We start from the raw sequence: 25,626 nt of genomic DNA on the forward strand, positions 1-25,626 counted from the left end.
AGGGAGAAAATTTTTAATTTAGACTTGTCACTGTCCCATCATCCTCTGACTAAAGCTAGTAAACATCTATCCTTACAAGAAAGAAATTCATTTTATTCATCTTATTACCAGACTAATGTCTTGACATACAAAAGGCCTCCTTAAAAGAACTCCTTAAAACCTGAAGAAAAAAAGACAAACAATGCAACAGGAAAAACACAAAGGAAAAAAGACATTTCCCAGAAGAGGAAACATAAATGGTCAATAAACATATGAAAAGATGCTCTACCTAATAAGTGATCAGGAAAATGCAAATTAAAACCCCTAGGAAATATAATTTCACACTCAATTGACAAATATTAAAGTCAGTCAATACTAAGTGCCGGCAACTAGGTAGAGCAACAGTAATTCTTATCCATAGCTGATGGCAGCATAAACATATACCCACTTTGCAAAACAGTTGGTTTGTACAGATATGTCTATCCCTTTGGTCCATCAATAACCATACAGAAACTTGTGCACATGTGCACCAGGACACAAGCATAAAAATATTCATTAACAACATTGTTTCATCATGGCAAGTCCCATTGTCTATCATGAATATAAGTGATAATTAAGTTGTAATGTAGTCAGTATATTAATAATGTGACAATATAACATGAAAATGAATGAATTATTGTTACATAAGGATGAAGCTTTAAAAAATAATGTTGGGCCAGGTATGGTGGCTGATGTCTATAATCCCAGCACTTTGGGAGGCCAAGGTGGGAGGATCACTTGAGGCCAGGAGTTTGAGCCCAGCCTGGGCAACATAGCAAGATCCCTTCTCTACAAAAAATTAAAAATTTGCCAGGTGTGATGGTGTGCACCTGTAGTTCTAGCTACTCAGAAAGCTAAGGCAGGAGGCAGGAAGGCAGGAGAATCGCTTGAGCTCAGGAGTTTAAGGATGCAGTGAGCTATGATGACACCACTGCAGCAAGACCCCCATCTCAAAAAAAAAAAAAAAAAAAAAAAGTTGAGTGAAGGAAAGATAAAAGAACACATATTTATATATTTACATAAAATTCAAAAACAAACAAAACTAAGCAACATATGAAGTGTAAAACTATGAAGAAAAAAGGGGAAGATAACACAAAATGTAGGTAAGGCAGTGGTTACCTATAGCGTGTGTGGGAGGAGAGGGTGTGTAGAAGGAAGAGACCATTCAAGAGCAGATATACGGGAGCCTTCTACTATACCAGTAATATTCTATTTTTAAGGATGAATAACCTGTACATCAATATTTACTTCAGTATTACTCTCCAAACTAAACATATACATTTAATACAATCTTTTGTATGTATAACATATTTCATATTTAAATTTTTTTGAATCCTCAGGTTAACTAAAATTTATTTTTCCTATAAGGAATTTCTAAATTTTATAATATGCATTACTATAATATTAAAAGTTGATTAGTTATTCAGGCAAAAAATGCTTCCTTATATGAGAATAACACTTATTAAATTTTATGTGATATACAAATGGACAGAACTCATTTAATATTTACAGCATAGGTATCCTGTAAATATACTACATGTCAGTTATGGTCATTTTCAAGCTGGTATACGAAAAAGAACTATGAAGAATTTCATTTAGAACATACTTTAGATAAGAACTTAGAAACTGCTTGTAATAGCAAAGCATTACTTTTTTAAAAGCACTGCTTTTAACATACTATCCTATATGAATTCATATCTTTGTACCGGTAATTTTTAATTTTTTCAGCTTTTGATTTTTGAAAAAAAATTCTCTTTATTTTACTTAATTTAAAACCTAGGAGCACAGGATTTGGGAATAAGGAATATACAATTTCTTTTCCTCCCTTTCCTCTTCCCAGCCACATGTTCAGGGTACCTTAAACCCCTGTCCTTTACCCTTCAAAAGCATATTCTGAAATGTTTATACAATTACTTTTAGGACTTTGCTAGAAATACCCATTTCTGATATCTGAGTATCACAATGGCCTCACATCTGAATGTGCAGTGATTACAGTTCTCCATTCTGAGACCAGTTTACATAGCCACAGCCTCAACTGGTCCGAGGTGAATGGCAAATAAAGATTTCTCATGCACCTACAGATAAAAAGCTGATATCCCAAATATCATATGGAAATTGTGAGATCGTCAGGAAAAGAAGTATGGCTTGATGAATCATAATCTTAACCTCGTGAAGCCTCTTCATAAAGCCAGAGCCCGTCTCTCCTCATGGCTCCCCATTCTAGCTAGTCTGGAGGAAGCAGGACCTAGTTAGGAGGTAACAAAGAAGCTCTTACCTACACTAGTCATCCAGACAACTAATCTTTCAGCCAGGCTAGAAACTGATGTAGAATGCCTGAAACTAAACCTATAAGAGAATAAAACATTAAGTTATTAAACAGAACAGTAAGACATAATATTGTTTTAAATTTTTAATATAAAAGCACAATCTGAATAAAGTCACCTGTTTTCCTCTTGTTCTACTTGCGACTTCTGGGGGGCTAAAAGGCAACAAAAAGAAATTTTATTTTGATAGTCATCCTGGTTAAAAAATATATAATATATATGATATGTAGAAGACATTTGGATGTAAGAATTCATTAACAATCAACTCCTAAAAAATAATACAATAAGCTATAATGTGGCAGGCTGGAAAGTATAATAATTTCCTTGAGGCTAAAATAGTCCTTTTAGCCACACTGAAAATACAAGATTTGCCAGATTTTAAGTAATCCTGGTATCTGAAAATCAGTTGTAGACTGTAGACTAGAACAGTATTAAAGAGGCAAGACGTGGCCTCTGAAGCACTTATGAAAATTTTAATTTTCTTATTTCAATTCTGATATTGACATTTATAAAAATTTATTTTGGAAGGCCTAACATTACACAAACTTACCTATAGTTATTCTGGACAAATATTGTGAGGCTTCATCAGAAACAGAGCTCTCATCACCAAGTATATAGAGTGCTATACTCTGCAAAGGAGAAAATTAAAATATTATTTTTTAAACTATTGAGGTATAATTAGAAAATAACCATAATAAACATTCATCCATTTTAGGTATACAGATGTATGAGTTTTGACAAACTTTATACAATCACCTGAACGCTACCACACTCATGAATACACAATACTTTCATCACGCCAAAAAGTTCCCTTGTGTCTTTTGCAATCAACCCCTTACTCCTATACCCAGCACTGGAAACAACTCATCTGTTTTCTTGCCCTATAATTTTGTCTGTCCTACAATGTCATGTAAATGGAATCATACAATATGAAGTCTTTTGTGTCCTACTTCTTTAACTTAGCATAATGCCTTTGAGATTTATCCATGTTACTGCAAGTGTCAGTAATTTGTTCCTTTTTTCTGTTGAGTAACATTCCATAATACAGATGACACAAACTTAATCTACTCAAAAACCAATAGACACTTGAGTTGCTTCCAGTTTGCAGCAGTTATGACCAAAGTTGTTTATGTTTTCATTTCTAGAGTATATAAGCTACACTAACTCAACAATTAAAAAACAACCCAATTCAAAAATAGGCAAAGGACTTGAATAGACATTTCTTCAAAAAAGATATACAAATGGCCAATAAGCATACGAAAATATGCTCAACATTACTAATCATTAGAGAAATGTAAATCAAAACCACCATGAGAGATACCACTTCACATCTACTAAAATGGCTATGATTTTAAAAAAACAAACAACATAATAAGTATTGGCAAGGATGTGGAGAAACTGGGACCTTCCCTCCTGCATTGCCGGTGAGAATGTAAGATGGTGTGGCCACTGTGAAAAAGACTTTAGCAGTTCCTCAAAAAGTTAAATATTGAACAACCTACCATATGACTCCACAATTCCACTCCCAGGTATATATCCGAAAGAACTGAAAGCAGAGACTCAAACAGATATTTATATACCCATGGTTGATTATAGCATTATCCACAAGAGTCAAAAGGTGGAAATAACCCAAGTGTCCAATAACAGATGAAATGATAAATTGTGTTATATCTATACAATGGAATATTATTCAGCCTAAAAAAAAATGTAATTTTGAAAGATGCTACAACATGCATGGACCTTGAAAACATTATGCTAAGTGAAATAAGCCAGACACAGAGGACAAATACTAAATGATTCCAATAATATGAGGTACCTACAATAGATATATTCATAGAAACAGAATAGAGGTTACCAGGGGCTAGTACAGAGCTTATGTTGGGAATGATGAAAAGGTCTGAGGTATAGATAGTGGTGAAGGTTACATAACAATGTGAATGTATTAAATGCCACTGAATTATACATTTGAAAATGATTAAAATGATAAATACTATGTTATATATGTTTAGACACCATTTTAAAAAGAAAAAAACAAGCCCGGTGCAGTGGCTCACACCTGTAATGATAGTACTTTGGGAGGCCAAGGCAGTAGGATGGCCTGATGTCAGGAGTTGAGCAAGAGCGAGACCTCATCTCTACAAAATAATAGAAAAATTAGCCAGGCGTGGTGGCCTGCGCCTACAGTCCTAGCTGCTTGGGAGGCTGAGGCAAGAGGACCACTTGAGTCCAAGAGTTTGAGGTTGCAGTGAGCTATGAGGATGCCACTGCACTCTAGCCATGGTGACAGAAAGACTCTGACAGAGGACAGAAAAACAGAATCATCATTCTGTGAGTCTGCCTTGGAACCATGGGGGGCTCTGAAGCTCTCAACATCTCAACATGAAGCAGAGCAGAATGCAGAGTAAAGGAAAAGAAGGGCAGGGTGAAGGATATTTATAGTCTGCCAATGTTTGAAAGAGGGGACAAAAGCATATAGTCCTCTGTTAACCCTGCGAAGACCCCCTCTGGAAAGGTTCGCAAGGGGCCTATGAGCAGGTTGCTCCAGTGTGGAGGGACTGAGGCACACGTGCTCCAAGGAACTCACTTTTACCAATGCCCTTGGTTCTACATGAAAGTTTGGACTTGGACATGTATGAACTACTCAAAACAAACTGATTTCTAAAAATAAATAAAAATGTCTTTCTTTGAAAAAAATTTTCAGCAGGATTTTTTGTAGCTATAGTCAAGCTGATTACAAAATTAATACGAAAAGGGCTGGGCGCAGTGGCTTACACCTGTAATCCTAGGCTGAGGCAAGAAGATCACTTGAGCCCAAGAGTTTGAGGTTGCAGTGAGCTATGATGACACCACTGCACTCTACCTGGGGAAACAGTGAGACTCTGTCTCAAAAACAAAAAAAGGCAAAAAATATATATAAAAATAGCTAAAAGAATTTTGAAAAAGAAGAAGAATGGATAGAGTAACACTAACCAATTTTAAGACTTACTATAAAGCTACTGTAATCAAGACAGTGTGGACAGCCACATACATCAATGAACAGGAATAGAAAGTCCAGAAATAGATCCACAAGAATGCAGCCAACTGACTTTTTACAAAATGCAAATGCCATAGAAAAAGGATAGTCTTTTCAACAAATAATAATGAAGTAATTGGATATCCAAATGGAATAATTAAAACCTTGACTTAAAACCTCACATCCTATAAAAAATTAACAAAATGGATCAGAAATCTAAATGTAAAACATGAAACTACAAAACATCTACAAGGAAACCCAGGAGAAAATTTTCATAAGCTGAAGTTAAAGAATTCTTAGATACAACACTAAAAACAGTATCTATAAAAGAGAATGACTTGATAAGCTGGCTTCATCAAAATTAAACACTTGTGCTCTGTGAAACATTAAGAGAATGATGAAGGCCGGGCGCGGTGGCTCACGCCTGTAATCCTAGCACTCTGGGAGGCCGAGGCGGGTGGATCGCTCAAGGTCAGGAGTTCGAGACCAGCCTGAGCAAGAGTGAGACCCCGTCTCTACTAAAAATAGAAAGAAATTATCTGGCCAACTAAAATATATATAGAAAAAATTAGCCGGGTATGGTGGCGCATGCCTGTAGTCCCAGCTACTCGGGAGGCTGAGGCAGTAGGATTGCTTGAGCCCAGGAGTTTGAGGTTGCTGTGAGCGAGGCTGACGCCACGGCACTCACTCTAGCCAGGGCAACAAAGCGACACTCTGTCTCAAAAAAAAGAGAATGATGAGACAAAATAAGCTCAAACCAGAAGGAAATATCTGCAAACCACCTATCTGACAAAACCTTGTATCTAGAACTCTCAAAAACATCTTAGCCATTAGGGAAGTGCAAATTAAAACCACAGTGAGATATCACTACACATCTATCAGAATGACAAAATGAAAAAATAGTGACAACACCAAATACTGACAAGAGTGCAAGAAAAAGATTTCTTAAGTATTGCTGGAGGAAATCTAAAATGGAACAAATACTCTGGAAAATAGCTGACAGAGTTTCTTAAAAAACTAAATATATACTTAGTTACATGACCCATCAATCCCACTCCTAGGTATCTATCCTAGAGAAATAAAAACTTAATGTTCACCCAAAAGCCTAAACATGAATGCTTATAGCATCTGTATTTATGATTGCTAAGAACTGAAACCCACCCAACTATCTTGAATGGATAAACTAACTGTGGCATAGCCATACAATTAACTATGAATCAGCAATAGAATGTAATGAAGTGTTGATACAGGCAACAACTTGGATGAATCTCAAAACCATGAGGGAATTTTTGGCGGGTGATGTAAATGTTCTATATCCTAATTAAGGTGGTGATTATATGAATCTATATTTGCGTTGAAATTCATGGACCTGTACATAGAAAGAAAATAACTTTCTTCCACAAGTTATTGTAAGAAAAAAATTAATTTTACATATTGTAATTTTTTAAATTAAACTGAAAAGAAAAAGAAAAAAATTAAACAAGATATGTAACATTCCAAATACATACCAAGACTACAAGTCTGCTTCTTTCACAGATTCCAGGGAGGTAAGGATAGGGTGGCATTCCTTCACCCTTCAGACAAGAACTCACCCACTGATAAATACTTGGCGGCTCAGAAGTAAAAAATGATGGATGATGCATAAAACCTGTTTGGCCTTTAAAATTAGACAAGTGTTCATAAAGATATAAGAATGCATGAAGACAATACTATTTTATTCTAAAAGGAAGATGATCAACAGTACCTGTCATTTTGAAACAATCAGAATGACATTTTTCCATATTCTCCAAAATGCTTCATGTTTTCTGCCACAGTAAGTAACTGACTATATTATTACAAGTAGAATTTAAATGACTTCTATTTTATACTATCCTGAATGGAAATCTAAGCAAATTCTTGTGCCCAGGGTATATAAAGAATCTAACCAAAATTTTTTGGCCTAACCCTAAAGATAAAAAAACAGAAGAGATACCCAGGATTCAGCTCTAACAACTGGCCCCAACTTTGAGTCCCTTTATCTCAGGGCCTTAGACAATACAGTGGTGATAGGAATGTTCTGTATCTGTGCCATCCTATGTGGTAACCACTAGCCCCATGTGGCTACTGAGCATTTGAAATGTGGCTAGTGCACTAAGGAAATGAATTTTTTATTTTAATTAAATTTAAGTAATATATGGCTAGTGGCTACTAACTGGACAACACAGGTCTAGGTTAAAGCATTCTTGGCAATAGAAGCTCTCTCTAAACTTTTCCAAGTCAGAACCTCAAGGATGGGTTAAATTTTCCCTATACATGAAAGAAGGTATGGCTTACTATGAATCAGAAAGCAAGCACAACAAATTAAAGTCTGCCCTGACTTAGAGGCTAATGGTAAGAAATATAGCCTCTGCTATTCATTGAAAAAGATAGAAGCAAATGTCACTACACTGTTCAGAAAATCTTTAATGACACAAACACTTACCTTGATCGATTGTGCACACTTGTCCCGTAGTTCTGACAAGTGTTGGGTAGTCTCTGTAGTAATGATCTACATAAGGTCCCAATTTTAAGTCCCTGAAACAATGAGAGCATATCAAAAACAGGGTACTACAGCATTTTTCCCCTGCAGAGTTAGGATTCATCAGTTGAACATTTTAATTTAAAATAACTTACTTATGAGAAAGATAATCAAATCTAGCTTCTCTTTAATGTGTTTCTGGACTTTAAAGTACCCAATGAGACAAAAGCAACCCAATCTCCTTCTGTTAGTTAAATTTTGTAAAATTTGTAAAACTAGAGTAAAAGTACTGTGGTCTAATTCCTGCTCTGTTATTCATTAGCTGTGTGAACTTCAGCAAGTCATCTCTATAAGCTTCAGTATTTTCCTCTAGAAAATGGGGAAACACCAGCTAACTTACTCTGAAGTTTTGAAGATTAAATATGTGAAAAATATATTATGAAATGTAAAATATGACACAATGTTACTTATTTGAGACAGCTATGTTTGGAAATTATTTAGTTACAAAAGAATTTCCATAATAGGAATGATGTCATAAGTGAAATTTACCATCAATTAAAACTCCTATGTCTCAGGAAAGAATTTCAGGATCTTAAGGAACATCACAGAAGTTCAAAAATGTGCTATTATCTTAATTCAGAGGTTGACAATTTAATTCAAATACAACTTCTTTATCACTAAGGGTTACAAAGGCTCAAATAGCACCTAAGTATGACCCTTAGAATTTAAAGCCAAACACAGGTGCTAAAAAGATAGTTGTAACATATTATTAGGGCTATCTTATTGTGGGTCCACTATGAGTGCCTGAAAGACGGGAATGACCACAGTTTGCAACAAGGAAAGCACAGCAAAGACAGTCCACAACTAGCATACAACACTCATGCTCTCAGAAACAAACGTGGGCAACTTTCCTTAACGCTAAAATAGGGATCATAATACCTACTTTGACACTTTTTACACTTTACAAGTAGGCTATGATTTTGTTAACTATAAAGCACTACTTGAATATAGATATTATTACAAAACAGCAGATGTTACTACAGAACTTCCACCATGGTGCAGCCAGTTGTCTTGTCAAAATGAATCCCAATTTTTTTGTGACCTTCCACTAATGTTAAGATAAAGATTAAAAATCCCAGCATGACACACAGGCCCTTACATAACCAGTATCTTTACATGTCTGTAAGATGCTGGGGCTGGTAACATAATCAACTGAATTTTATATTCAGACTGATTGTACTACATTTTCCAAGTACTGGGTTTATAGAAAATGCTCTAGTTTTCTGAGAAGGTAGATTTCAGAAATGTATTTATAAGGTTCCTATATGATATCATAGAAAAGACAGTCATCTAAGTATCTCCTGACAGTTTCTAACCTACAAACAATATTTACCTTGCCAGCTGAACAAGAAGGTCAACAAGTGAACAAATTCCTTCTCCCATTAGAGTATTCAACTTCAGCTCCTCATAGACAAGGTGAAGAACAAAAAAAATTGCAGGTATATGAGAAAAGAGAAGTGTAGAAGAATCCAGACTGAGGTTCTGTGAAATACCCTCATCCTTCCTCTGTGAAACTTCCGAAGGACTCAAACATAAAGATCTGTTCAAAAGATGAGACTCAACATTCTGGTGGTAGTCTGAATTTAGTAAATATTCCCAGTCCTAAGAAGAATAAAAAGGATATTAAGTTTTTAAATAATGCCTCCTTGTAATGTCATCATTAAGAAAAAAAGAAACCAAATTCACTCAAACCAATTCAAGTTCCATTTCCACATTAAGTCAACCTAAGAAATGAAAAAAACTACATTGCTAAAATAGAAGGAACAACTACAAAATAGCAAGCAATTTCCAGATGCCAGTGACAAATATTAAAACAAGCCACATTTAAAAACCATTTGAAAAAAATCTAGTCATGCCCTTTTAGGGAAGAGACTTTGAGAAAAGAATTCTATGTATGTAGGGATTAACAGAGAAAATTTAAGATTATCTTAGGCTATGTTTTATGAAGCCAAAAGTAAATAAAAAGTGGGAAGCATAGATGGGCAGGTTTAGTGGCCTCTACCCTGATTTGTGTTTTGGTAAGAGAGAAGATCTACCTGTATTCAGTTGGTATATTTATCTTTCCATGTCTATAAGATGCTGGGGCTGGTAACATAATCAACTGAATTTTATATTCAGACTGATTGTACTACATTTTCCAAGTAGTGGGTCTATTTTAGCTTCTACTAGTGATTTATTGTATTGTGTTCAGAGAATGTGGTTTATGCTATTTCCAGATCTTGGAATATACTGATGTTTTTATAAGGCTTAATATAGTATGTTATTGTAACTTTATTCTTAGACCAGATACAGAAAGAACCATAAAAGAAAAACTGATAAACTGGATAATTAAAATAAAAAATTCTGTTCTTCATAAGACAATGTTAAGCCACACACTACGAGAAAATATTCTCAACATATGTATATGGTAAAGAACTCATGTCCAGAATATATGATGAACTTCTATAGCTCCAAAATATATTTTTGAAAATCCAATTTAAAAATAGGTAAAAGACTTGAACAGAAACTTCACAAAAAGATACATAAGTAGCTAATGAGCACATGAAAGAGTGGTTAACATCATTAGCCATCAAGGAAAGGCAAATTAAAACCTTTAGGAGAAACTACTTCACACACACTCAAATGATTAAAATGAAAAAGACTGACAACAGCAAACACTGGCAAAGATGTAAAACATGAGGAACTCTCATACATTACTGGTCAGAGTATAATATAGTACAACCAGTTTGGGAGCCAGCAATGACCCAACAATGTCACTACTAGGTATTTATCCAAAAGAAATGAAACTGTATGTCCACAAAGACTTGTTACTGCATGTTGGTAGCAGCTTTATTCATAAGACTTAAGAAATGGAAGTAGCCTAGATCTCCACCAGCAGAAGAATGGAAACTATGGTGTATTCACACTACTCAGCAATAAAAGTCACAAAATACTGATATCTGTAATAACATGGATGAATCTCAAAAACATCATGTTGAATAAAAGAAATCTTAAACCAATGATTACATACTATATTATTTCATTTATATCAAGTTCTAGACGCACAACTACTGTATGGTATGGTGATAGAATTCAGAGCACTGTTGCTTGAAGAGGGAAAAACTGATTAAATACAGCACAAGGGAAATTTATGGAGCTATGGAAATGTTCTGTGTATCAATAGGAGTGTGGGTTACATGAGTATGTGTATGTCAAAACTGGTCAAACTGGGCCAGGCACGGTGGCTCAAGCCTGTAATCCTAGCATTCTGGGAGGCCAAGGCAGGAGCATCACTTGAGGTCAGGAGTTTGAGACCAGCCTGAGCAAGAGCGAGACACTCGTCTCTACTAAAAATAGAAAGAAATTATCTGGATAACCAAAAATATATAGAAAAAATTAGCCGGGCATGGTGGAGCATGGCTGTAGTCCCAGCTACTCGGGAGGCTGGGGTGGAAGGATTGCTTAAGCCCAGAGTTTGAGGTTGCTGTGAGCTAAGCTGATGCCACGGCACTCTGGCCCAGGCAACAGAGAGAGACTCTGTCTCAAAAAAATAAATAAATAAATAAACTGGTCAAACTGAAATGTGAAAATTTCACTTATGTAAATTATACCTCAATTAAAAAAATTTTTGGACCACTTAAGAATATACCCATAGAATCTAATATGTTGAGAACCTGAGTTAGAGAAACACTGCATAAAAAGGTAAATGCTGTCATCTTAGGTGATGAGTTGGTAATAAAATACCTATAAGCCCAAAGTGAAATCATGCAGCAATACACAGGTGTATAGTAATTTTTACATTATCATTAAAGACAAAAGTGAATAAGTGACCAAAGAAAACATAAAAGATCCAATCCTTCAAAATAACTTATTGGTTTTAAAATAAATAAGGCAAAAGGTGTTGGAAATATAGACAAATTGACAGGAATACCAAAGCAGTGGGAGAATAGTATGAGTATCCATAAATTAATTTATATTAGCAAGAAGTAATAATGCTTACATCATCAGATCCAGTCTCAGAAGGCCTTGCTTTTTTGGGTGCAATGACTGGAGAAAGTGAACCTTCAAAGTCAAACTGGATAACCCCAAAAGAGAAGACAAAATCATAAATTTATTACTGTCAACTGATCAATTCAAAAGATTCAGAAATTAGTTCTACTAATTAAGGAAACTAAGAAAAACCATTAAAACTCATTTTTTTCATCTGGAAAATCATGACACAAATATTTTTCCTCTAGGTCACTGTGAAGACAAAATGAAATCATTTATGTAAAGCATCTACTACAGTGCCTGGACTCATAGGCACTGCAATAGCAGATTCCCCCCCTCTCCTACTTCTGTAATAATACCTTTAGTATTGGGTTATTAAGTATGAAATGTCCACTGTCCTTAAGGACTAAGTCTGACAGATGTTATCTCTGACATTTCACTTTGACACTTCTTGTTTTACTTTTATTGTGAAGGTACATCCTCAATCTATAAAACACACATTGTGGCCTGGGATTATCTTTCAAAAAAAATTTTTTAAGAGCAATTTTTGTGAAACCATGGATAAGCCAAAAATTCATATTATTTTCGAATAGGAGTTCATCATGGAACCAATGCTGCGCAGACAGCTCAAAATATCAACGAAGTGTTGGGAAGGATGCGGCTAATTAATGAATACAGTATATCAAAGGTTTGAGAAGTTCCATTCTGGTGATTTTAATCTTGAAAATGAGCCATGTGGGCGACCTAAGACCAAGGTGAATAATGATGAGCTGAAAGCTGTAGTGGAAGCAAATCCATCTCAACCTACGTGTGAATTAGCAGCAAGGTTTGATGTTCCTAGTCCAACAATATTGGACCAATTGAAACAAATCAGCAAGGTTCCACATGAATTAAACGAGCATCAGAAGAGAAATTGTCTCAAATCTTACCTTTCTTTGCTGTCACGACATAAAGGCAAACCATTTCTACACCATGCTGTTATGTGTGATGAAAAATGGATTCTTTCTGACAATCTCAAGCGTTCAGCACAATGGATGGATGGATAAAGATGAAGTGCCAAAACACAGTCCAAAACTGAACATTCATCAAGAAAAGCTAATGGTATCTGTTTGGCAGCCCAGTGCTGTTTTTATCCACTATGGCTTCATGAAACCTGGTCAAGCCATTACAGTGGATGTCTATTGCAACCAACTGGATGAAATGATGAGGGCCCATGGCAGGGGTTCAATTATCTAACTAAGGAAAAAAAAAAAAGCTGGGTGCAGTGGCTCAAGCCTGTAATCCCAACACTTTGGGAGGCCAAGGTAGAAGGATTGCTTGAGCTTAAGAGTTCAAGACCAGTCTGGGCAACACAACGAGACCCTGTCCCTACAAAAAAATAGAAAAATTAGCCAGGCATGGTGGCACATGCTTGTAGTTCCAGCTACTTGGGAGGCCAAGGCAGGAGGATCACTTGAGCCCAAGAGTTTGAAGTTACACTGAGCTCTGAGGACACCACTGCACTCTATCTAGCCAGGCAACAGAGCAAGATCTGTCTAAAAAAAAAAAAAAAAAAAGGACACAAAAAGTTGGCCCCAATTACAACTGTCCACAGAATGTATGGTCCAATGCTCTCATTTCACACACCAATAAATTAAAGAAAGCTCAATGAAATGTCAAAAATTGTGTAGCTAGTCATTGGCAGATATTCTGTACTCCTTACCACATTATTTAAATAAAAACAAAAAGAGGATAAATCTGGACAAAGAGAAATAAAAACTATTTGCAAATGAGGACCATTTCACCCTGAGCTTTGATTATGAGGTCAAAAAGTAGCAAGGGTTTATGTGGTCCTATAAATAAATGTGAAAGCAATTCAGCCTCAAGAACTGATATCCTTATTGCTTCCTTTAGAACTAACATGCAATAAATAAGCCAGGAGCCATGTCCTTCTTCACAAAGGAAAAAAGAATGGGTACTCAGTCCTCTCCATAACATGGAAATGTGAGGGGCATTGGTTCTCTGCCAGAGACTAGAGCACGACAATCTGTATTTGTCAACAATAAGATAACACACAAAAACTACTAAAAGCTGAAGTGCTTTTTCATTATGTAGAAATCCTCAGTTCCTATAAGGCCTAATCTTTTCATACATACTAAAGAACAGAAAAATTAGGGATGAGGTAACTTTGATGCAATGTTTGGAATAAAAAAAGAAAATTGTCCCTATTTTCCCAGTAAGATTTTTCTCAAGGAAATTGCAGAGGGCAATTCTTTCACATGCTACAACAGGATGGACACAAACTCTTAAAAACAGTATCTCATTTAGATGGAAAAGGGAATTCATTCAACAAATGTTCACTGAGCATCCATCTATGCCAGGAACTATCACAAGTCCTAAAGAGAGAGTAGTGAACAAAACTAAATAAAAATTCTTGCCTTGGCCGGGCGCGGTGGCTCACGCCTACAATCCTAGCACTCTGGGAGGCCGAGGTGGGCGGATCGTTTGAGCTCAGGAGTTTGAGACCAGCCTGAGCAACAGCGAGACCCCATCTCTACTAAAAATAGAAAGAAATTATATGGACAGCTAAAAATATATATAGAAAAAATTAGCCGGGCATGGTGGTGCATGCCTGTAGTCCCAGCTACTCGAGAGGCTGAGACAGGAGGATCCCTTGAGCTCAGGAGTTTGAGGTTGCCGTGAGCTAGGCTGACGCCACGGCACTCACTCTAGCCTGGGCAACAGAGTGAGACTCTGTCTCAAAAAAAAAAAAAAATTCTTGCCTTCATAGAATTTATATTCCAATGGGGGGGAGGAGGAGCACACAAATAAAATAAATAAGTAACATATATAGTATATTTAATTAAATGCTAAGAGAAAAATAAGACAGGTAAATGGGACAAAATGTATGGAGGAGGGTGCAATTCTACACAGAATAGACAGGGCAAGAGGCACTGAGGTGACATGTGAATAAACACCTAAGTATGTCTTGTCTGGGGGAAAGCATTTTCTATAAAGGTAACAGCAAGTACAAAACACCCTGAGGCAGAAACATGTTTGGTGTGTCAAGGAACAGAGCGGAAGCCAGTATGGCTGGGACGATGTATGCAAGGCGTAAGAAATGAGACCAGAAAGGTAAGAGAGGGCTCGGTCACACTGCATCTTGCCGTCCTACGGCATTGACTCTGAGTGAGATGGGAAGCCACTGGAGGATTCTGAGAAGATGATTGAATAACATGTCCTTACTTTATCAGACAGGATTACTTTGGCTGCTAGCCTGAGAAAAGACTAAAACACAAAGGACATGAAATGAAAATCAAAAAATAAGAACCATAATTGATCAATGAGAATTTGAAAAAGAAATTCCCATTTACTTATACAGAAACAAGATAAAATTTTGAATTTGGCAAAGGTTCACCACATTACAAATAATATGGTGAAATGAGCACTTTTCAATGATGCTTATAAGAATATTGACTGAAAACTCCTTTCCAAATGTGATTTGACCCAGTAGTCCCTCTTAAGATTCAATGCTTGGGAAGTGACTAAAGATGTAGTTAAAGATTTGTATGAAAAAGGATGTTTGCAAATTCCTCGTAAGAAAAAAAAACAGATTGAATGGTGCACAATTATTAGCTATTGGTTCATTATGATAAAGCTACATTGTGATAAAATGAAGGGGTTTTTAAAAAGAATTTTTATATGAGGTCGGAAGTTTTCATTGGTATCATTTTTATCAAAAAGGCAACATCAAAAATGTTTAGAGCAGTAATCTTCTGAGTAGTAAAATTATTTTCTTCTTAATTGCTCAATTTCCCTTTCATAACGAAGAAAAGATTTTTTAAAATGGATTTGCTAGTGTAAGACTAAAATGTACAGGTGGGTACAGCAGAGTTATCTGGACAAAGGTTGAAGTGTGTTCTAGCATAATTTCTTCAGAGTGACCCAGGCAAGGTTGTCCTGAGAGTGATCATCACCAGAGCTAAAAGGAAATCCCTGATACTGAAGGCACTACCCTGCTGATTTGGTAAATAATCCATTAGGGGCCTGTAAGAAAGTTTCTGTGGGAAAAGCGTGAAGGATACGGCTTTATACCATTAACAGAGTAGATACTTACGCTAACGCACTTAAAATCCCCCTCAGATCAAACCTTCTTCCCCATATATCAAGCAATATGCATATAAAAAAACAAGTCTTATCTTCAGAAAAGAACGTTAAGCCAGAAGTCAGAAGACTCAGTCCTAATTTTGAGCAAATCACAATTCTATGATCTCTTTGTGATTCAGTTTAAGAATAAAAGCAAGACCATTACTAATCCAAGCATAATTTACAGTCATTTTACAAAGATGAAATGAGAAATAGTCAAATGTGTTTTAGCACATTATAAAGACTCAATAATTATAACTGATAGTAAAATGGTATCATTAACTATTAAATGAGATTTATAATACATAGATACAATAAGCCTAGTACTACTCCATTATTTTGAATAAGGTACGCTTATTATTAAATTTATCTGTTATATACAGAATGTTATAGTAACAATTATGTAACCATAACAGTGATAACAGAATAACTCATGGAGAAAACAATTGTATTTACTTACATTTCGGGTCCATGCTAAGCGGTCTGTGTTATAACCCATCATGTTCATGAGACAAGTGACAAATAAATTCCACTCTGAGTGATAACTGGGTCCTCCTGGAGCACTGTGGACATTATACCACTTGACAAGCATCTGAACTGCTACTTCTTTTGGAAGGATCAACTTAATTGCTTGCAAACATGTTTGTACTATTAAAAGCAAAGATCTATTTTAGTATGTTTCCTCTGCATGCATTTCTTTTCCTCTTTCAATGACAAAAGTTTTTTAACTTCTACTATGTAACAGTCAATTACTATGAAAAGAGAACTGTCATTTATGAGCCAATCCTAGCCAATAATCTGAAGTTTAAACCAACTACTAAATTCAACAGGGTTTGCAAGAGGTCTGAGGGCAGCTTTTCGATTACTAATTCTGGATCAGAAATAAGGTGATCACAAAGCCCAGTTAACCCGAGACAGTCCTAATTTATATCCACTGCCCCAGCAATTACTAATCACTCCCCCTTTCAATCTCAAAAATGGCCTAGCTTGAATAAATTAAAGGTCACTCTATGAAGGACATACAATTTCTTAAAATTTATTAAATGTATTAAAAATATTGCTTAAATACTTCAGTAAATATACAATATTCAATATACACACCCACAAATAGCAATGCCTACTAGTAATACAAGATGGTCTAAATGAGTGAACATTCCTGTTAACCAAAGCTTTATAACTTTTAATTATTTTTGACAGCATTCAGTCTTTTAAGTGTTTTACATGCTCTCTGTCTTAAATGGATTAAATACCACATAATTTATGCCTGAAAATCATTAGTATGAACATCAGTGATAGTACTATACTCTCACACAGTCAACCCCTCAAGGTGGCCAGGGCTATTTCTGTGAAGAAGCCTGGATCTGCTTTTAGTAGTAAACAACCTCAAACTGCAATGTTTTTGCATTCGCGTATCTTCTTTTTATAGGATTCTTTTATAGTAACCGTCAATGGGCCCATCCTCAGCAGCATATCCTTTTTCTTACCAATTTGCTAGGTGCAAAAGTTGGAAGCAAATGGCAATAAATGTTAGAAAACCACATAACTAAGTATGTCAAAGCTGAATCCAAAATAAGTGTAAACCAGATGCTGCATGAGTGTGTAACCAACCCTTTGTGAGTACATAAACTTCTGTGCATGAACTATATGACTTCAATTTGGCTATAAAGGAGTAAGACTTTATTTTGTTTTTATTTTATTTCCTCCATTATTATTTGTTTATATATTTTGTTTAGGCTTATAATACTTCTAGGTACTTGCCCTTGCGATTACTAACTAAATACCTTTTAGAAAGGCAAGGAATCTATATAACAACTTGGAATATCATTTACCACATTGATGAAAAAAAATTCCTAAAATGAAAAAGTCATTCTAGTCTATAATCTGCCAATGCTTTGCTTTGGCAGTTAGATTTTAAAACTAAAAGATATCATGACCTTTCTTATACCATACATGCATTCTTTTCTTAACTTACATTTGTTGGCAAACCCTTTCAATTCTAACATTTTGTTTACTATTCTATGTTCTGAAATATTCTCCCCTAGTATCTTCCAAATTACATTTCAGTAATAATTCAAGCAGAATCCAGTATTTATCAAAATACTTCTAATTATATTTTGACAATAATACTAAGTTTTATTCAATTAAGGCAAATATGTTAATTTTATAACTTATCTAAAAATGGAGAAATTTATTTTAGGATTAAAATCATTAAATGTGCCAAGAAATATTTCAGTTGCTTAGGCTTCTTGTTTCTCAGATTTTCTTGCAAGAGGCATGTCCATATATTGTAATCTTACTGCATAATATTCTTCAACTTATGAATTTCAGAGAAACAGAATTAGCACATCCTTCAACTATACTCCAGCCTTCTAGCACACATAGAGTAAACATCACAAAGCACTCCTCAGCTCTTTAAAGTTTCTCTGCAGGCTGGGCGCAGTGGCTCACGCCTGTAATCCTAGCACTCTGGGAGGCCGAGGCGGGTGGATCACTCGAGGTCAGGAGTTCGAGACCAGCCTGAGCAAGAGCGAGACCTCGTCTCTACTAAAAATAGAAAGAAATTACCTGGCCAACTAAAATATATATATACAGAAAAAAAAAAAAAATAGCTGGGCATGGTGGCGCATGCCTGTAGTCCCAGCTACTTGGGAGGCTGAGGCAGAAGGATTGCTTGAGCCCAGGAGTTTGAGGTTGCTGTGAGCTAGGCTGACGCCACGGCACTCACTCTAGCCTGGGCAACAGAGCAAGACTCTGTCAAAAAAAAAAAAAAAAAAAAAAATTTAAAGTTTCTCTGCAAAGCAGAAAACTTAATCCAGTAGCTTCAAAAATGGCAAAATAATTTTTAAAGCCCCAATTATTAACATAAATCACCAACTGCTCCAAATCTTCTAAATCAAACTGTGAATACACACAAGTGAGGTCTGATTCTCAAACATACCTAATTCAGAGGTGGCAATTTCAGGAATAGTGATCCTAACCATGGAGCCATTACTCAGTTCCTAGGGAAAAGAAAGGAAACAAATGAGAAAGAAAAAAGGATTTGTGCATTCTAAGTCTTTGAATGTCTTAAAAATAGCTGGTGCTTTACAAAACTGTTTGCCTAAGTAAAATTCAATAAAATAAATGAAAAGCATTATTTTTCAAACAAAAATGAACAGTTCCACCTTTCAGAAACTATAAATGTACTATTTGTAAAACATTTTCAAAATTCTTATTTTAATAAAAAGTGCCTAATTTTTATACAGACACTAAGAGTCAATCATCAAAAGGAGGAGACCTACTTTTAATAAAAGTACAAAAATCATGTCAATATACAATTCAACTAACTGAATTAGTTTTTATTTTCAATGAATTTTTAATAAAATAGAAACTTTAGAAAACTTAAGCAGAATTGCTTTATAGTCAAAAGTAAAATCATGCAAAAAATGACACATTACAACAGATTTTTTAAATCATACAAAATGTTTTTCATTTTTCAGACAAAATTTTGCATTCTGATAAATTTGAAATGTCAACTCTATCTCTTGAAAAGCTACCTAATGTTTTAAAATATACTTACTAGAGTTACTCTGTTATGAACAGGATCTCTGATAGAATGAATATAAGTTCCAAGTTGTTGGAAAGTACAATCCTCATTATAGAGAGAATCGTGAAGTTTTGAAGAATCCCTTAGTTCTGGAACTGGAGACAACAGAACAACCTGTAAAAAGTCATAAATACAACACAAATGAAGTATTCTTGGAGAAATTAAGGATAAAGAAACTCAACCATTTCTTTTGTGCACATGGTCCAATAAACAATTATGTGTAATGATTCAAAACATTCTGCTCCAAACCAGGCGCAGTGGTGACCTATGTCCCAGATACTCCGAAGCTAAGGCAGGAGGATCACTTGAGCCCAGGAGTGTGAGGCTATGGTGTACTATGACCACACCCGTGAACAACCACTGCACTTCCAGCCTGGGTAATATAGTGAAATTCCGTCTATTTAAAAAAAATAATAAACATTCTGCTCCAGCTATGATGAAGTACCTTGCAGCAGACCAAGGTCCTCACAGAGAACAACTAGGATGTAGATAAAAGCAAAACATCTGATTGATGACACTGGAAAGCTGTGGAAGCAACCCAGACCTGAGGGACCAAAATCTAGGAGAGATCCACAGGGAGAAAGAAGGTCCAACATTTTCATCCTGCTTTACCTGCTCGAGGCATTGCAATTTTTGGTGGTGAGGGGAGCATATGGAAAGGGTAAAAATATGCAAAGAAGGCCACGGATAGAAGGAAGAGAAGCCAGCAGCACATTCCAACCTTACAGGGCTGGAGACATAAACTGTAATTTGAGGCCAAGGCAAACAGGACTTAAGGAACTAAGAACCCAGGGAGAAAGGAAAGCAATGAAAAACCAAAGAAATGAGACTGGTATTTAGTGGTATTTCCCCTAGAGGCAAATATTATTCAAAAATATAAAAGACAGCATTTATTTGCTTAACTGCAAATATGAAAACAAAAAATTTAAATGACCTTAGTTACTAACTACATGTAGATGCTTCCAATTTTAAATCTCCAGTCATAACCACTGACCCTTTTTGTATTCCTTTAATTCAATTTATAGAACATTTCTAAGTAAATATCTTGTCAACACTGACAACAATTTAAGCCTAGGATGTTATCTATTATATTCCAACTTCTATTTCCAAAGTTACCAGGAAAAGTTCAGCTTTATTGGTCCTGGCTCCAAGCCTAGCAGCACAATCTGCCAAAAGAGCAGGAAAGCCATCAGCCAATGACCTGTGACCTTACACTAGCAAAAAGATACTAACTAACCATTCCTGGACTTATGGAATTCTAAAAAACTTGGAAACCATTTTCCATTATAAAAAACATTCTTCCAAATTATACAAAACACTCTTGACACTTCTCCAGTTCCCCTTTTGAATGTTCTGCAAATGTGTTGGCCTAAAGGGACAAAGCTCAATGTTGCACATTTTAAAATAAAATCAGGGCCTAGACATTATCCAATACAACTGCCAACACTAACCTTCCCTTTGAACTGCCATGACCATCTGCACTCAGATGTCCCTAAAACACACTTAAATTAAAATACACTAAAATACCACTTTTCTCCAGGCTTCCTAAATTGGCAAATATGGGTACCTAGCCAGGTCACTCACAAAATTCTGAGCCTTGCTCCATATCACCTCTCCCCAGCTCGGCAGCACAAAACCAATCAGCTGATAAACTCTGTCCTCTCCACTTCTCTAGGCCTCTCATGTCACTCCCTTCTTCCCATACATACTGCCTCAGCTCAGATGCTCTTCATACCTCTTACATTGACACAGACAACCTCACTTGTAGTCTAATTAATCTCCCAAGATACACATATCTAAACTCAGATCCTAACAGTCATAACTCCTTCTTCAAACACCTGTAGTGCCCTGAAAACTGCATTCAGAATAAAACCACCTTTTCATCATTTCTGCCTTTAAGAGCATATTAGTAGGAGTGTAAATCCCAATTCTACCACTTATTAGCTTTATGACCTTAGACAAGTAACTTCTATGTACCTCTATATACTCGTTTGTAAAATAAAGATCATAGCAGTACCTTCTCAATAAAGCTGTTCTAAGGGAATAAATGAGTTAATATTTATAAAACACTCAGAACAGTGCCTAGCACATATAAAATGTCCAAAAAAGGTTATTATTATCCCACTCCCATCCTGCCTCTCCCAACACACTACTTGTACTTTTATAATTACTCATTCCACAGATCTGTTGAATCAGTCCTTAACTTGTGTGTTAGGAAATGAAGAAACAAATATACATAAAAAAATGTTCTGCCATCTCCTTCCTGCCTGTACTATGTGATTCCTCCTTGCCCCAAATGTCCCCTTCCACCTACTTATCCTACCTATCCTCAAGGTTTAAACCAAGTCTGACATGACTCTCAGAGATGAGGCTTTGGTTTTATCATATCATTCCACCAGGATGTATCTTCCCATAAATGAATTTACCATGATATTCTTTGTTCTTCTTTCATAAGTCTTAATGGCCCATTTTAAACTATAATTTCTTGGCTAGGCACAGTGTAATCCCAGCACTTTAGGAGGACAAAGTGGGAGGACCGCTTAAGGCCAGGACTTCGAGGTTACAATAAGCTATGATCACACCACTGCATTCCAGCCGGGTAACAGATCAAGACTTAAGAACCTATCTCTAAGTTTAAAAAATATATATATATGTGTGTGTGTATATATATATATATATATATATAGTGTCTTATATAGACAGTACAGCTATTCTGCCCAGGTAAATTGTAAGATCTATAGATGGAAAAGAATGTATCATTTTCACCTGCCTAGCACCTTCAAAAGGTACCACACACATCACAAGGGAGGTCAATGTATGTTAACTGAATCATCTGTGTTTGAAAACATTTATTCTGCAAGCACTAAAATTAAGTTAATCATGGTAAGAACTAATATTGGACCAAACTTCTTTAAAACAATATTAATTTTTTTTTACAATACCTAATCCATTTCTTACCTCATCCAATGATCCAAGTAGTTTACCAAGAGGCTTAGGTGTACTAACGCCATCAAGTGGAGTACTGGGCCGAGGCATTGTGTTGGACATCGTCAGGGAAGGAGCCGGCAGTCCGGGAATAAAAACCTTTCCCACCTTTGAGCAATAAAAAAATGTAGGAAAAAAATGGACTTTAATGCACCACATCCTTAAATAAAATGTTAAGACATATAAGCACTTATTTCTTTTGATATTTCAAAGTTTATGCTCACCAAACATAACTAAAAAACAATTAAAATTTTAATAATCTATCAAATTCCACTATCCAACTGCAAATACTCTGGTATAATTTTTCTTGGTCTGATTCCTTCTCTGTTACTGAAGACTTTTTTTTGCAGGAAAGGGGGGATGTTAATATAGTTAAGACATTATACAAAATTCCATACACTATGCTTTTTTCTAGCTGACTAGTGCTAAAGACAGCAAGGACAGCTTTCAGAGGCTACACGCAACAATCTTGTTAACTAAGTCTTGAGGAAGAGAAAAAGAACACCGATTACTCCCCAGGTGCTAAAAAAATGAGTCTGGGTGATGCTGAAGAAATTAAATCCAACCTAATTCAAACTGTGCTCTCCAGCTCATGATCTCTCGTCTTCCACCATAAATCTCAAATATTTCTTCCTCAAAATTACTTACACAAAGTAGAATAAATTCTTTGATCTTAAAAGAATGAGCTGACAATCCATGCTACCCACCTCTTATTTAAGCTATCTGTAGGGTTCTCCAGGAAAAACACAACAAAAATTCACATCCATATGGGCTAAAAAACTTAAAAAGACTAAAAAAAAGATGCTCAGACCTAAAGTGAAATTTTAATGATACACATATTTATATTAATATAATACTCAAAAGCTAATAAAATAACAGAAGTTGGGCCAGACATGGTGGCTCATGCCTTTGGGAGGCCAGGGCAGGAGGGATTGCTCAAGGCCAGGAGTTTGAGACCAGCCTGAACAACATAGTGAGACGCTGTCTCTACAAAAAACAGAAAAATTAGCCAGGCATGCTCACACATGCATGTAGTTCTAGCTACTTGGGAGGCTGAGGCAGGAGGATCACTTGAGCTCAGGAGTTTTAAGGTTGCAGTGAGCTATGACACCACTGTACTGAAGCCCAGGCAATAGAGCAAGACGCTGTCTCACAAAAAGTGGGGAAAAGACAACAAACGGCCTAGAGATCTGAGACCCAGGAATGACCTAATGATGAATTCCCTAGATTTTAGTGGTTTGGTTTTGTTTTGGAGACATGTCGATGGTCACAGACAAAAGAGGCCCCCCAAAACCTTGTCCTTTCCAGCAAAATTGCTAGAAAAAGACTGACCAAGCAGGAGAGAAACATTTCTGCTATACCTGCCCTACTCCATGCAAACACCAAGATAAAAGCCACAGCCCTCCCATCCTCCCTACCAGGAGGTATAATGAAACTTTTGAATCCCCTTCATTTATTTGAGGAAGTTCCCATCTATTCCTAGTTTGCTGAGAATATTTTTTGTCATGAATACATATTACATTTTGTCAAATGATTTCTCTGCATCTATTTAGATGTTTGATTAGCCAACTATGTTCCATGGCCAAATCTGGCTTACATCCTATTTTTGTACAGTCTATGAGCTAAGAATAATTTGCACATATTTAAATGGTTAAGGAAAAGAAGATGAATATGTAATAAGAGACTGCATGTGGCCCACAGAGGCTAAAACTCTTATATGGCCCTTTATGTAAAAAGTTTACCAACCCTTAATTTAGATGATCATATTTTTTTGTTAGTCTGTGTGGTTTGTTTTTTTTTTTTTTGGTGAGACAGTGTCTGCTATGTTGCCAAGGCTGGTGGCAAACTCCTGGCCTCAAGCAATCCTCCCTCTTTGGGCATCCCAAAGTGCTGGGATTATAGGAATAAACCACCACGCCCAGCCTAGTCTGTTATTAATGGTTAATTACACTGATTGATTTTTCAAATGTTAAAACCTACCTTGCATTTCTGGGACAAATCCTATCTGGTCATCATGTATTATATTATCTTTTTTTAATCAATTTTACTGATTTTTTTTCCCATGAACCAGCCTTTTATTTCATTGGTTTTTACTTTGTTATTTTATTGATTCCTGCCCTTAATTATATTGTTTTCTTCATTCTACTTACTTCCAATTTAATTTGCTCTTTTTCTGGTTTCTGAAAAGTGTAAGCTTCACTCATTGATTTTAGACCTTTTTTCTTTTCTAATATAAGTGTTTAGTGCTATAAAATTTCCTCTCAGCAAGGCTTCATATCTGCACTCAAATTTGTTAAGAGTGTAATTTTCTTTTCATTCAAGTAAACATATTTAATGTCCATTGTGGGTTTTTTGCCTATATGATTTTTTAAATGTTTTGTTAAATTTCCAGACTGAGGGATTTCCTCGAACATTTTTGTTACAAATTTCTAGTTTATTTCTCTTAAGTTTAGGAAAGTAATTTGTATGCCTTTAATTATTTTAGTTTGTTTCATGTACTAGAATATTGTTTATCTTAGTGAATGTTCTGTGCATATGAAAATAATGTGCATTTTGTGTTATTGGGTGGAGTATCTTATACACGTCAATTAAATCAATTTGTTTGATAATGTCATTCATGTCTTCTGCATCCATGGCAATTTCTTTTCATTTTTTGTATTGATACAAGAGTTTTGAGGTACTGACACATAATTGTGGTTCTATCAATTACTCAGGGTGTTAAAGTCTCCAAATATAATTGTGGATTTGTCTATTTCACCTTTCACTTCTGTCAGTTTTTGAGTTATTTACTTTGGAGCTCTATTGTTTGGTGCATACACAATTAGAATTTGTATGCCTTCTTGGTGATCTGGCCCTTTATCTTTTTTTTTTTTTTGAGACAGAGTCACTTTGTTGCCCAGGCTGGAGTGAGTGCCGTGGCATCAGCCTAGCTCACAGCAACCTCAAACTCCTGAGCTCAAGTGATCCTCCTGCCTCAGCCTCCCGAGTAGCTGGGACTACAGGCATGCGCCACCATGCCCCGCGAATGTTTTCTATATATTTTTTTTTT

At 35.8% G+C, this 25,626-nt stretch overlaps 1 protein-coding gene across 1 annotated transcript in view; it reads right to left on the minus strand.

The window, feature by feature from the left end:
- The window catches only part of ANAPC1 (anaphase promoting complex subunit 1), a 97,671-nt gene that overhangs the window by 49,159 nt on the left and 22,886 nt on the right, over positions 1 to 25,626 (minus strand). Inside the window, exons 14-24 of the mRNA XM_069494102.1 lie at positions 22,551 to 22,685; positions 19,566 to 19,706; positions 18,945 to 19,005; positions 16,467 to 16,654; positions 11,892 to 11,966; positions 9,246 to 9,514; positions 7,817 to 7,908; positions 6,864 to 7,012; positions 2,893 to 2,971; positions 2,461 to 2,497; positions 2,294 to 2,364 (exon numbers count right to left, since the gene is read on the minus strand). Of these exons, the coding sequence (XP_069350203.1) occupies positions 2,294 to 2,364; positions 2,461 to 2,497; positions 2,893 to 2,971; positions 6,864 to 7,012; positions 7,817 to 7,908; positions 9,246 to 9,514; positions 11,892 to 11,966; positions 16,467 to 16,654; positions 18,945 to 19,005; positions 19,566 to 19,706; positions 22,551 to 22,685 (1,297 nt within the window). The remainder of the gene's footprint in view (positions 1 to 2,293; positions 2,365 to 2,460; positions 2,498 to 2,892; positions 2,972 to 6,863; positions 7,013 to 7,816; positions 7,909 to 9,245; positions 9,515 to 11,891; positions 11,967 to 16,466; positions 16,655 to 18,944; positions 19,006 to 19,565; positions 19,707 to 22,550; positions 22,686 to 25,626) is intronic.

The sequence above is a fragment of the Eulemur rufifrons genome, chromosome 19 (assembly GCF_041146395.1).
Source record: "Eulemur rufifrons isolate Redbay chromosome 19, OSU_ERuf_1, whole genome shotgun sequence".
Classification (NCBI taxonomy): Eukaryota; Metazoa; Chordata; class Mammalia; order Primates; family Lemuridae; genus Eulemur; species Eulemur rufifrons.